Source organism: Leucopleurus acutus (genome assembly GCF_964270905.1).
Source record: "Leucopleurus acutus genome assembly, chromosome: 1".
Taxonomy (NCBI): Eukaryota; Metazoa; Chordata; class Mammalia; order Artiodactyla; family Delphinidae; genus Leucopleurus; species Leucopleurus acutus.
Window position 1 is genome coordinate 64,280,257 of NC_139142.1, and position 12,891 is coordinate 64,293,147.

General features: G+C 48.0%; 1 protein-coding gene across 12 annotated transcripts in view; it reads right to left on the minus strand.

Annotated features, from left to right (window-relative positions):
* Positions 1-204: 204 nt before the first annotated feature.
* Positions 205-12,891, minus strand: part of NPAS3 (neuronal PAS domain protein 3) — a gene marked incomplete at both ends in the record, with an annotated part of 868,696 nt that continues 856,009 nt past the window's right edge. For 8 of the 12 annotated variants that reach the window (XM_082853402.1, XM_082853399.1, XM_082853398.1 and 5 more), the window contains 3 exons: positions 205-1,562; positions 3,414-3,538; positions 6,942-7,089. In XM_082853402.1, coding sequence (XP_082709528.1) covers positions 205-1,562; positions 3,414-3,538; positions 6,942-7,089 — 1,631 coding nt within the window. The remainder of the gene's footprint in view (positions 1,563-3,413; positions 3,539-6,941; positions 7,090-12,891) is intronic. The other 4 variants (XM_082853400.1, XM_082853397.1, XM_082853393.1 and 1 more) reach the window with 1 other exon arrangement.

A 12,891-nucleotide genomic window follows, 5' to 3' on the forward strand; every position in this document is an offset into this window, starting at 1 on the left:
GGTCGTCTGACCCTCTGAAGGCCAAAAATAAACATATCTTTACAGGAAAGAATGAGTCCAGTGAAAGAAAGAGGGGATGGAACGGGGACCGTCGTGGCGAGAGAAGATGCTGACCTGCTCGAATTCAAAGTGCTAGAATCAAAGGTCTAAACGAAAACTCCGACGATGCCTCCGGGCAGAGCCCCGGGCCGCGCTGGGCGGTGCTCAGTCCTCCTTGCGCTCCAGAGTCTGTGCCGCGTGGATGCCGTTGCTGTAGACGGGGAAGGGCAGCGTGGAGAAGAGTCCCTCGGCCGTGGTGAACACGTTGCCGGTGGGCATCTGCGTCAGGCTGGCCGCGCTCACGGCGCCGCCAAACGGTCCCGACATGTTGAGCCGGTGCACGTGGTGGTAGAGCATCTCCATGGGCGTCTTGGGGTCAAGGCTGAAGCCCGGGCTGTTAACGTCCACGAAGTTAACAGCGTGCGCGTTGGGCAGCAGGTTGCCCTGCATGGCCAGGGTCACCTCGGCTGGCGCGTAGCGGATGGTGCCCGTGGTGTAGACCCTCTGGGCGGCCGTGCTGGTGGCCGCCAGCGTCCCGGTCACCCTGTGCACCAGCGGCAGCACGACGTTGCCCGCCTGCAACCTCTGCAGCGCCTCTAGGTCCCCAGTGTACAGCAAGGAGTTGGACGCTCCGGGGCCGCTCCCGCCGCCGCTGCTTCCGCCCCCGGGGTGCTTGTCCCGCGGGGACGCCGAGAGCGGGGGCGACAGCGGGTCGGAGGCGACGGGGGCCAAGGCCGCGGGGGCCGAGGTGCCGAACTGAGTCTTGCGGGCGGCGGCGGCGGCCGTGCCGTCGGCACCGGGCGGAGTGAGGACCGAGTCAGGGATGGCCACGTGCAGCCCCCCGCCGCCTGCGCCGCCCGGCGGGGACGGGAAGTGCTCGGAGCTGGGGGGCTTGGTCATGCTGTAGGGCGACTCGTTCCGGGAGATCTCCCGGTTGGGCGGGTAGTTCCAGATGCTGCTGTCGTTGTCGAAGTTGATGGGTTCCGAGATCTCCGTCTTGATCTTGAGCACCGAGGCACTGTTGGGGGAGGACAGCAGCCGCGGGGGCTCCACCAGGCCCGCGTCCAGGCCGCCGGGGCTCGACGCGCTGGACAGGCGCCGGCGGCTGGCGCTGCCGCCCTTCTGCCGTTTCCGCCTCTTCTTGCGCTTCTGGTGCTTGCTGGAGGCCTGCGCGCCCGCCTCGCCCGCGCTGTCCGAGTCCTTGGCGCTGTCCGACGACAGCGACTCGCAGTTCTGCAGCCGCAGGTCCGACTCGCTCTCCACGTAGCGCTCGACCTTGATCTGCATGGGGCCCAGCGCGCCGAAGCCGCCGCCGTCCTCGGCCGCCTTGGGGTTCTCAAAGTCCGAGTGCTCGAAGCTGTCGTCGCTGTCGCGGCTGTCCGGGTTGCTGGAGCTGTGGCCGTCGTCGTTGCAGTTCATGTCGTTGTCGCACGTGTTGCCTGACTTCTTGCGGTCGGGCTCCGGGTCTTCGCTGTTCTCGGACTGGTTCCCCTTCTCGTCGGACTTGGAGTTCTCGTTGTCCTCTGCGTGGGGCCGGCGGCCGCGGGGGGGGGGGGGTAGGGGGCGGGGAGAGGAGACACAGGAGACAACGGATTAGCAGGGCAAGACCCACCCCCTGCGGGGGTGGGGCAGGGGAGGGCGGAGGTGGGGGGGCGTCGCCTTATCCTGAGCTGCTCCACTGCCTCGGTTACTTAAAGCCTGGGCTTTCCCTCTCTTGAGGACCTAGATTAGAGGGATCCTGACTCAGAAGTGTGGTTCCCGGACCTGCCCGCAGCATTGGCATCACCTGGAGGCTTGCTACAAATGCAGAATCCCAGGCTTCCACCCAGACCTACTGGGTCAGATTCTTCATTTGAACAGGATCCCCAGGTGATTCTTAGGCACGTTAACATTCGAGATGTTCTGCGAAAATGCTCACAGACTCGGGAGTAAATAACCGGGAATAAGGTGGGAGTGACACAGAAAAATGATGATTTGCAAGGTGACTTTCCAAAGAGGTCTGCACCTTCCCCTGGTAAATATCTGCTCATTATTGAAAACCATAGTCTCCATTCCTAAAGTTATTTTTCTCTAGAGCACTGAACGCCATCTGATTCACTGTATGTTTTCTTTTTATTTACTTCTGTCTCTTCCCCCAACTGGAATATAAGCTCCACAGGGCAGGGAATTTTTCTCTTTTTTGTTCACTGCTATATGCTATATAAATAAGGAGCAGAGATTGTCTGTTCTAGAACTCTGCCCTAGTAAAGAACTTTCTCGAATGAATGCAATTTACAGGAAATCAGTCAAGATCCTCCCCACCTGCTTCGGCCTCCCTGAAGCTGTGTCTGGAGTAGAGGGAATACGGTACAAGAGCATGTTCCCTAAGGATGGGGTTTGTGGCCGGTGTGCCCTAGTCGTCTGGCACATTTTAGGGAGGATAGATTTTCTCAGTGATAGAACCTCAGAACCTTTAGGGATGATGCTGATTTTACGGCTCTGCCTTTGGATGGCAGCCTGGACTAGCACCTTGGACAAATCATGTAACTACTCCGGCCTTCATTTATTTAGCAGAAAAGGCTGGGTTAGGAGAGGCTTAGGATGTTTTGCAGCCGTAAATTCTATGAGTTATGTGCCCCTTGCATCCCTGCGTGTCTGTGGAAGGGGACTGGGAAGTGGAGGAGAAGTAAATTTTTCTATTAGCTTTCCTGTGCTCCAAAGAACGACTCAAAGTTTGCTTCCCAAAATAACTAGGAATGGGAAGGCATGGATTTGTCCAGCACAGATTCAGAAAATGAGTAACGGACGGCACCCAGAAAGAGTCATTTACCGATGCCATTAAGTATCCCACTCTAGAGGTTCAATCCCAGCTTGGTGAGGATGTGAATATTTGGGGCTCAAAGTCACGGTCTATCTTGGAGCAACAGAGATAGCCCTGCTGTCTGCTTCTGGTAAAGAGGTTGGAGCTAGCTATGGGGTTAGGGCCGGGCTTCTTCTGTATGGAGGACTGACATTAAGTGATGGCTCAATCAATCAATCTCTCTGTATATTTGTGTATATATATTTATATACCATAACATACCTGTGTGTATGAATACATACCACAACATGCATATATGTATATATTTATACATATTTAGATGCATGTATATATTTACATAACACCACATACATAAACATGTGTATTGTATGTATGTGCACACACTTATGTAGTGGTATATAAGTATATATACATATATGTGTTGAGAAAGACTCAGTAATAACTCGATGTGACATATATCCCTATATAAATTTTGACCGGTTGCTTCGTTCAGACGACACTCCTTTGGCCGTTGCCCACCCCTCAAGTTTGGAAAGGCAAGCCGTAACTGCAGAACACGGAGAAGTCGTAATACCTGTAATACCTGAGGTGTCTTTAGAGTCTGACTCAGAGTCGGAGGTCTCTGAGGATTCCGAAGTTTTCTCCGGCAGGTGGGGAAGCTGTGCGATGTCCATTGGCGTGTCCTTGTATTCGGGGTTGCTGTGGAGGAGGGAGGTGTTCATCAAGAGTGCAGATAACCATTCTGGATGGGTTGCTTCTGACCATCTTCTTCCCACTTCCTTGCCCCAAACTTTTGGAGTTTAGAGGGTTTGAAAGACTAAGCATGCAATCATTTCTCAGCTCATCATGGGACTTTTACAGAAGCTTGGATTGCATGCGCTGGGCAACAGGTGCACCTTGCCACAATGACTGAATACCCAAATGCTACGTGAAAGCCACCAAAAAGCTTTCAAATAATCAGGTACCACTGGGGGCCAGGGAACTGGGCTGCTTGACGTTCCTCCCAGTACCACACCTGGGGGAAGGGAGGATGAGAGAAGCACCCTCAACAATTCATTCCCCTGCCTCCCGGTGTGCCCTGCCTTCTCCTGGGCTCCTGATGAGTCCATCGCTTCAGTACCCTTGTCTTGGCTCCTTGACGGAGTGTCCTCAGCTGTTCAGGTGGCTCTAAGGCTACTGGGGGCGGGAAGTTGGGGGGCAGAGCCCTCAGCACCTAACGATCTGACAGACGCACAGGTGCACCTTGGGCTGCCTGGATTGTGGCTACCGAACTGTCAACACACCCATTACAATCACATTTTCATCCGCTCGTGTGGCGTACACCTGTGGCTTGTTAGCTGGAAATCTGATTGCAGTGGGGAGAGTCCCAGTGTGAAAGAATGAAGCTAACCCCATTTGTACAAAAGTGCTTAATTTTTGTTCTATTTTTAATTCAGAAACAAGCCTCCTCTGGAAAAGGGAGTGTGTTCAGTCAGTCAGCGATCTTCTAGAAATGCCACTCCAAGGCCAGGCCAGCATGTGAGCAGTACCAGCTGCATAATCTGAAGGCACTGGGAAAGTCTCTTGCCTCCAAATGGAAAATCCCTCTTCTGTCCTTCTATCACGGCCAGTCAGCCAGAGACCTTCCATAGGTCTCTATGACTCACTAGCTAATTTCTAGTGAAATTCCTGTATCAGAGAGTCACTGTTTCAGTAACTACGCTAAAACCGCAAATATCCCAGGGGGGTTCGTTCACTAAGATAACTTATCAGGGCTTTACTCCTTAGTGTGAATTAGCGTCAGCAGAGAGCTTTCTCTAGATGATCCAATGAACCAGATGCTGGGAAGGTAGCCTTAGCCCTTACACAGTTTCTGTAATTCTACCAGGTGTTGTGAGGGTACAGGAAGAAGACCGGAGGAGCAGTAATTTCAGAACAGGGACGTGCAAGCCTGGATGGAGCCCAGAAGTGAGGGATTCTGGCCAGGAAGAGGGAGCATGAAAATACTGCTTGGGGAAGAACAAAGGACAGGAATGTGGGAAAGAAAAACCAACTTCAGTAGTTGCTATCAGGCCAAGGCCCTTCTTCCTAGACCTCCAGCCTGGAGAAGTGATCCTGATGAGTGACAGACCTGGGGAGCTTCCTCTGCTAAAGCTCATGTATGTCAGTCTCCTTTGGTCCAGATGCCATGTGGGTTCACAAGTCCCTTGTCGGCCAACTCCCAGTCTTCTATTATTGAACCCAGGGTGAGTCTTCAGGTCAGCTGAAACACGTCTGGCATGCCTGAGATCAAAGCTCTTTGAGCCTGAAGGCTGGGCTTTGGTACCCAAACTGCTTCCTTCTTCTCCGTATGGAATGAGGCGGGCCAGGAACACCAAACGCCCATGATCTTGTACCATGTGATCCTAGGCTAGACCAAGTGTTGACCCAAAGTAGCACCAGCTGCCCTCTCCTCACCCCTCCTCACTCCCTCTGTGTGGGGGCAGAGTAGGAAGTCATGAGGCTGATGAGGCAGTAAGAAAGATCCGGAAGGGAAGAAGTCTCCCTGAATGAGATGAACAACCATAGGGATTACTTTAGTGCCCTAGGCTCCAGCAGCCTGGGGGACGGCCATCCTACAGTCTACGGTGTCCCTGTTACTAATGTCTAATTTTTACTAATAACGGGTCTCCTTGGCGCAGTGAATGCCAGTGCCACAATATTCTGTCTTCTCTTTGGCATGTGAGTTTTTATAACCTTCTGCATTGCATACAGCCACTGTTCCGTGCATCTCTAAGTAGAAGAATTCCCTGATAGCAGAACCCGTCTTGAGCATATCACAAACACAGGGGCTAGTTTGCATGAAGAGCAGGCTTTGGAGAAAGCCCCATTAGATACCCATACTTTTACCTTTAGAGAGAATTAATGTAGAGTAGAAGAGGTCAAAAAAGGGAAAAGAAAGTAGATGAATGAAGACTCTTCTAAGTGGTGCACATTAAAGCCCTCTCTAGAGCAATAATCATCAGTGTCTGATTGACACGCTATTGGAAGCAAGCACGTTCATGCCTTCAAGTCGTCACCAGCGGACGCGAACACACTCTGAAGGGTCAGCGTGCTGATGAGCCACGGCTGTCTGCATCTCTGTCTCAAAGAAAAATGGGATTCGGTACTCCCTGTCGACATTATCAGTCAAAGGGCAACAACTTCCATTCATAAGACCCGCTGGAAGTTCTCCTCCTCAGACCGCATGTGCGCCCTGCTTGGTGGCTTTAGGCCAAGAGGAACCAAAGACTAGAGTGACAACGGTGGGAGGGAGCCAGGCTGAGCATTTGGATAGCTTCATGGCAGGATTGGTGGAGAACCTCCCAGAAGGCTTGTCCCCAGGCGCAGACCACCCAGGCTATGCGTCTTGGTTACTTTGGTGCTAGCCTGAATCCACAGGCAGCAGATGAGGACGGAGAGACGAGGGGTGCTGCACACTGGAATTCAGGAGGCTGTTGAGCTTGGCTGCATTAATGGATATAAATTGGAGGATGCGTTAAAACAGCGGTCACCCTTGCCTGAGATCCCAGGGCAGGCAAAAGAAGACTGCCTTCGTTTTTACACTGCAATTGTCTCAATTCTGGCAAAGCGACTCCCTTTGCTTACCAACACTTGAATGTCTGGGGAATCCAACCCTACGTGATACGCGGAGGACTTCAAAGACATGGGATACAGGAGGAATATGAACTCTGCCACTTCTTCCGCATCCCCTTTTCATAATTTTCACAAGGGTTGGAGCGCATGAGTATGAGAACGTGTGGGGGGAGAAGGAGATGCTTTTTGAACGCTTCCACTGGAGGCAAACGTCTGTGTTCTTTTTCTGGCCCGAACATTTGTGGGGAAACCAAAGCAACCTCTGCAGAACTGCCCCAAGGTTGGCAGACCAAGAACTACTGAACATTTTGCAAATCTGCCCTCGAAGTCCCTACCGACATGGCTTTGAACTTTTCCCATTTCTTTGAATCTTGTGGAAAGAAAAGCAGAATTTCCATATAATTCCACACCAGATACTGTCAAAAGATAATACAACATTTCAGCTATTTACCATTGGGCTGCATGTTTTATAACTGAGATGGAAATGAAAAAGAATTCCAAAATGTACCTCAGAAGATAATTCACCCAGATGATGTTTTTCTCATTTGCGTTCTTGGCGTTAATAGCTATTGTGGCACTAGACTGTATCCAAATATATCCTCCATTCTTCTGCATCCAACGATAGTACTTTGTCACACATTGGCCCTTATTCAGCACTGGTGAAAAAACAGAATAGAAGGCATTGCATATTAGGACTGGGACGAAATGGTTATCATCTCTGCAAAATCTGAAGCTTAGAAAGGGGAGGTCCCGGACTTCCCTGGTGGTGCAGTGGTTAAGAATCCGCTTGCCAGTGCAGGAGACGGGTTCGAGCCCTGATCCGGGAAGATCCCACATGCCGCGGAGCAACTAAGCAACTGAGCCTGTGCACCACAAATACTAAGCCTGCACTCTAGAACCTGCGAGCCACAACTACTGAAGCCCGCCTGCTCCACAACAAGAGAAGCCACCGCAATGAGCAGCCCACGCGCCGTAACGAAGAGTAGCCCCTGCTCACCGCAACTAGCGAAAGCCCGCGGGCAACAACGAAGACCCAACGCAGCCAAAAATAAATAAATAAATTTTTATAAAAAGAAAGGGGAGGTCCCGCACCCAGCCAGGGGTGCCCCTCTGTACGCTTAATGTAGAATGCCATTAGTAGGACAAATAAAATCACCAATTCAGTGGAGCAGTAGCTCCGGAGCTAGGGTTACTAGCGTTTGTAGCAAGACTTTATTCCATTTTGGACAGTCATGGTGTGAAAGGAAGGATAACAGGACTGCACATCTTCCTGGCTCACAGAACACCTAATGCGGTGTGGATATTGTCAGTGGGTTTGACATCAGATGGGAACAAAGGCAGATTTGGGTGTGATTTATTCATAGCTTCCAGGTAGCTCTCTTTGCGGCTCTGGATATCTGAATGGTTCCAAAGATGCTTTCCTCCTCTGTCTTTGATCATTTCACCTCAGTGCGAGCAGTATCAACCCGTGTCCTTATGTATCGGTTCCTTTTGATCTTGTCGAACAGAATTTATGGTAAGAACTAAATCTACATGGGTCAGTCAGGGGAGATTCTGGTGAGAAATCTGCTGAACGTTGGAACAAAATACATTCCCTCACCAAGTCAGACAGAAACACTGGCCTAAGCGAAGCACAGGTTTGACTTGGCTAGAGCCAAACAGAGTGACAGCTCCACACAGACGCTGAAATATGGCCCCAAATGAAGGAACAAGTAAAAACAATCAGTAATGTGAAACGGTGCCATTAAATATCCACGGAAAGAGAGCTTTAAAATGCAGATGTTAAAAATGATACTTTAACCAAAATCTTGCCAAGTTGAAATGGATTTGATTTGTATCTGGGCACGCTTGAGCTAGTAAAAGGGGGAAGAGTGCAGTAAATCAGCCCCTGAAATAAAGTGCTACGGATGGGAAGGGTTTAAAAGGATGCCGGAAACGTGCACAACCCGCTGTTATCGCTTGGATACGAATTGCAGACTCCACACCCCCCAACAGCGCGCCAGCTGGCCGGCCACTAGAGGGCAGTGTGCACTCGTCCACGCTGCCCACTTTTGGCACGTCCTTGTCTCCGTCTGCTAAAATGAAAAACCTCTAACTGCTGTAATAAATTTGGCTAAATTAGCTGCTAAATGGTTATCTCAAGTAATATGTATTTGCATTAATCATCTTGCTCTAAACCAGAACAAGCCAGAGTCCTAAAGACGTAGTAAATTCATATTGTCCATTTAATTATGGCTAATAAGTGCTTCATATACAATAGTTTCATGAAGTACATTTTGATTTTTTTTTGGGGGGGGGTTGGATGGGTAAAGGGAAGTCACTTTGGAAAAGGGCTGTGTTTAAGGCTGTAGAAGGTCTTCCCATCATCGTGTCGGAGCCACTCTTCCTAGCTCTGAAAGTGGTCAAAAATCAAACCTCCATATATTTTATCCATAAACATATAAACTTCAACGCTTTTCTCCCATTCCCTCTTTTTTTTTGTCTCACAATACACGAAATGGATGGTTGTAAAATGTAATACTTATGTCTTAACAGTTGCTTGAAAAAGCCTTGCTTTGATGAGTGCTTCAAAGAGCGGCGAGTTCTATTCAGAAACTATTCTACAGTTCAGGGTATTTTTAAAACCCGGAACTGTCACCTTCTCTTAGTGGTAAGGCTCCGCAGGTAGGACTGTACTCTGCTTTTGTAGGCGATTGTAAGTTCTGCCATTCGGCATGCATGGCTTCCCCGGCTCCAAAACTGTGTAGTGAAGCTGAAAGCAGTAAAATACTGACTCTGCCGTACAGCACTTCTGTCAAACCATTGTTGCATGCAACAAGATGTGCTTTTATTCAAATCCTCTCAACCTGGTTAACTATTAATAGAGGAAGGATGGGTTATGAAATTCTGCCCACTATTTTCACAGAAATACTTAGAGCATCCCAATCAGTGGTTGGTGTATAATTCTACCTGCTGTGTATCTGGAATAAGGGATAATTTCAAATGGTTCTAGTGTTTTTAATAAAGGCAAAGAGACTAAGAAGCCCCTTTTATAGAGTCACATGAAGAAAACACTGAGATGGTAGGCTAGACCAGCCCAGCCTGGCTGGGGATTTTCGACTGGAATTTGACCCAAAGCAGGCAAAATTTAAAAAAAAAAAGACCCCACAATACAGTGCGTAGCAAGGGGCAAAGTGAGACAGAAACTATAAAGTCAAATTAGAGTTTGCAGAATCAGCAGAAAGACCACCACGCCCTCTCCTTCCTAATAATACTTTCTCTTACTTACAAACAAAGAAACAGAGAAACAAACAAAATCTCCTTTCTGAAATGCACCTTTTTGGGTTAAGGCAGCACGACTCTGGGTCTGATTAGGTGCATCTGTGTTTCCTGAGAAGATAAATACAAAGTTATCAGGACCCATGATTCCACGAATATTATTTATCACCCAGGCCGAGGGCCGTCTAGCAAAGAGAGGAGACCTCAGTGAGAGAGAGGCAGGCCAGGCAAGTTTACGTGATGAAGTGGTGGTGAAAGAGCTGCGGAGAAAAGGACCCCTGAGGGGTTCCCCGGGGAGTCAGGAGCTACTTGAGTGCCTTCACTTACCGTGGTCCACACCACAGAGCAGATCCAGGGGCCCATCACCGTCAGCTCAAGAAGACAAGTTTAACCTAATCCATTAATTTGCCCTGGGCCAGCCTGACAAACAGAATTCTGACAAGGTAGACATTCCAGCATGGTCTTGGATCATGACTGTTTCCTGAGGATCAGTGTTTTCTGAATGACACCCCCATGTATCCGTGGGAATCTAGATAACTCAAGATAAGGCGCTGAGTTAGCTCCTATTATAGCATGAAATGTTGACTAAAAGATCACCCCAGTTGCGTCTGTTTTTCAGGAGGACCCATAAAAGCGGTCACAATGGAATTTTGCTTCTTTTAAAATGAACACGGAATAATTTTTGCTCGGGGCTCTAGAATATAAATTTATGATTTGTGGATGAAGCTTCCTGCTTTTAAAAAAAAAAAAAATCGTACTGGCAAATCAGTTGGATCGTTCCAGCTGTGCCAGAGGCAGGATCTGACAGCTTTTCCTGAGCTCATGTGGTCCTAATCAGCTCAGGAAGAAAAGCCACTTTGGTGCCAGTTTGAAAGAGATTTTTAGTTTGTAATAAATTAGACAACTTGAAAAACACAAAAACTTTTTTGATACTCTCTAATCCAGGGCTGCTGTTTTTATTTTGGGGTTTTTAGCTTTAAATAATGGAGAGAAATGAGAGAATGTCTGTGTTAGTCTATTTCACAAAATCCCTTTTGTGGAGAAAACCAGAAATAGCATGATGTAAGTTACTTGGTATGGAAGTCCTTAAAAACCAGTTAATTGTCCCTTGAAAAGAGATAGATCCTCATCAAACCAATGAGCCCAGGAGAACATTCGTAACAGTGTGCTCAAACTATAAAGAGAGGAAACCGAGAGAGAGAGGAAATATCCATGAGGATCTTATTTTTAGTCTTACACTGTGATACGGTCTGAGTACTTCTAACACATACCCTGGCATCTTCTCTTTGGCTCATCCCAAAGTTTACTTCTTGCTGTCCAAACCTTTTGGTAGAGCAGCCTACGTGTGCCCACTGAATTCAATGGTCACATCATAACATTTCTAGAAAGATGTCTTTAAGACCGTGCAATAGGGATTAGTTTTTATTGAAGGGTCTCAAAACACTGAAATGGCCTTTTCTTAGGTTTTAGAGGGTAAACGTGAAGACACAGGGAGGCTGACTGTGTTTCTCCCAGATGCCCTTTCAGTGCCGGGTGGTCTCAGGTATAACCGTGGATGCCTCTGCTACTGCACGACAACTTGCTCCTTTGCGCCCTGAAGTCCAGGATGTAGCCAATTGCTTTGGGCTGTAATCGCTCAGCTCTGAGGAAAACCAAGAAGTTGTCATCAGTACTGCTCCACCTTCCAAGCTACAGGTGCCTTTGAGTTACAGACTGTGCTCTTCAGAGGACAGAAATGACCCTGCATTTGGGAGAAGAAACTACTAGAGACAAGGAGAGACTTACATCTTGCTGGGGGAACCATTCTAGCCCTGCTCATTTGACCATTTTTGTCTCTAAGTGTCAAAATACCACCCACCCCTAATTGTGAAGGGAGTGGCAAATGCAGCTCAATCCAAAGAAAAACGCTTACGTGTTAGAACACGTGACCTTTTACATCACATACACACTTTGCCCCACAAAGACTGGATGCTCAGATTGATTGACTCTCTTTTTAAAAAGTCACCTGGCCTCTTGGTTTGAGCTTAGTGGCAGGCATACAAGAAATGTACTCCTTATAGAGAAAAACTACCCCCCCCCCCCAAATCTGATGAGCTCTTGCTGGAGTGCACATCCATGGCTCTGCACGCAGTGACCAACAGAGGGATTTCAGTGTTCCTTAGGAAAACTTTGTCCACAGAGATAGACTGATGATTGAAAGGACATAAAGGAAGCCTGTGTCTGTGGCAGGAACATAACTCTGTTAGTAACTCAAAACAAATCAGTCCAAGTTTGCCTTCAGAAATATGGAGGAAAAAAGAGAACATGGTCTCTTCCTGTTGGGCTGTTCCACAAAATCAAAGCCAAAGATTCTAAATAGTGAGTTACTTGTGTCTTCAAAAGAAGGAAGCAGTCTAATTCAGTCTGAAGAGGAGATGAAGAAGACATCTCAAAAGCGGTCTTTTAGCAAAGTGTCTCACAAAAGGACATTTTAGAGGTTTGCATATGCATTAAAAAGCTGTAATACTTGGTGTATTCAGGTAAGTATAGAATAAATAGGAAATGGTGAGATCATCGGAGATTTTCACACTTGACATTCACACAGCTGAACAAAGAGCTTCATTATCGTCATGGCAATATGAGGGTGCATCTGCTGCTCAGCTCACCCCCCCTTGAGCTACCTTCATCAATGGCTGCAGAGAATGGGGAGTGGGGGGTTTTCTGCTAGATACTCAAAAATTAATTTTGAATTCACTAATGTGGAGAGCGTGGAAGTTAGGGGGTGTGTGCTCGAATCACACTTTCTACTTAATACCACCGTTGGGTGCTTGGCTGTAGCTACCGGTTTTTCTTTCTACATTCACAAAACTGGCAGATGAAACATGAAAAAGAATACTGACTCTTTAATCTCTGCTTCTCCACCTAAGGCCCAAGGCAGGCTGACAGGGAACTTCATTCTGGAAACAGGACTTTTTTTTTTTTTTTCTTTTTTAAATTCTGGATTACTTTTTCTTCTGCTTTTGAAAACTGTGGGCTATAGGGAATGAACCTGACATAGACTTAAAACAAGAACAGGTTTCTTTATCTAAAAAGTCATAGTCCTTGATGCTTACAGAGGTCATTTTCAAAACCCACAAGAGAGACAGCATTAGAGCCAGGACCTGTGCATTTAGCGCTTTATTTACTTACAATAGAGACAGTTTTTCATTTAGAACTGCTCA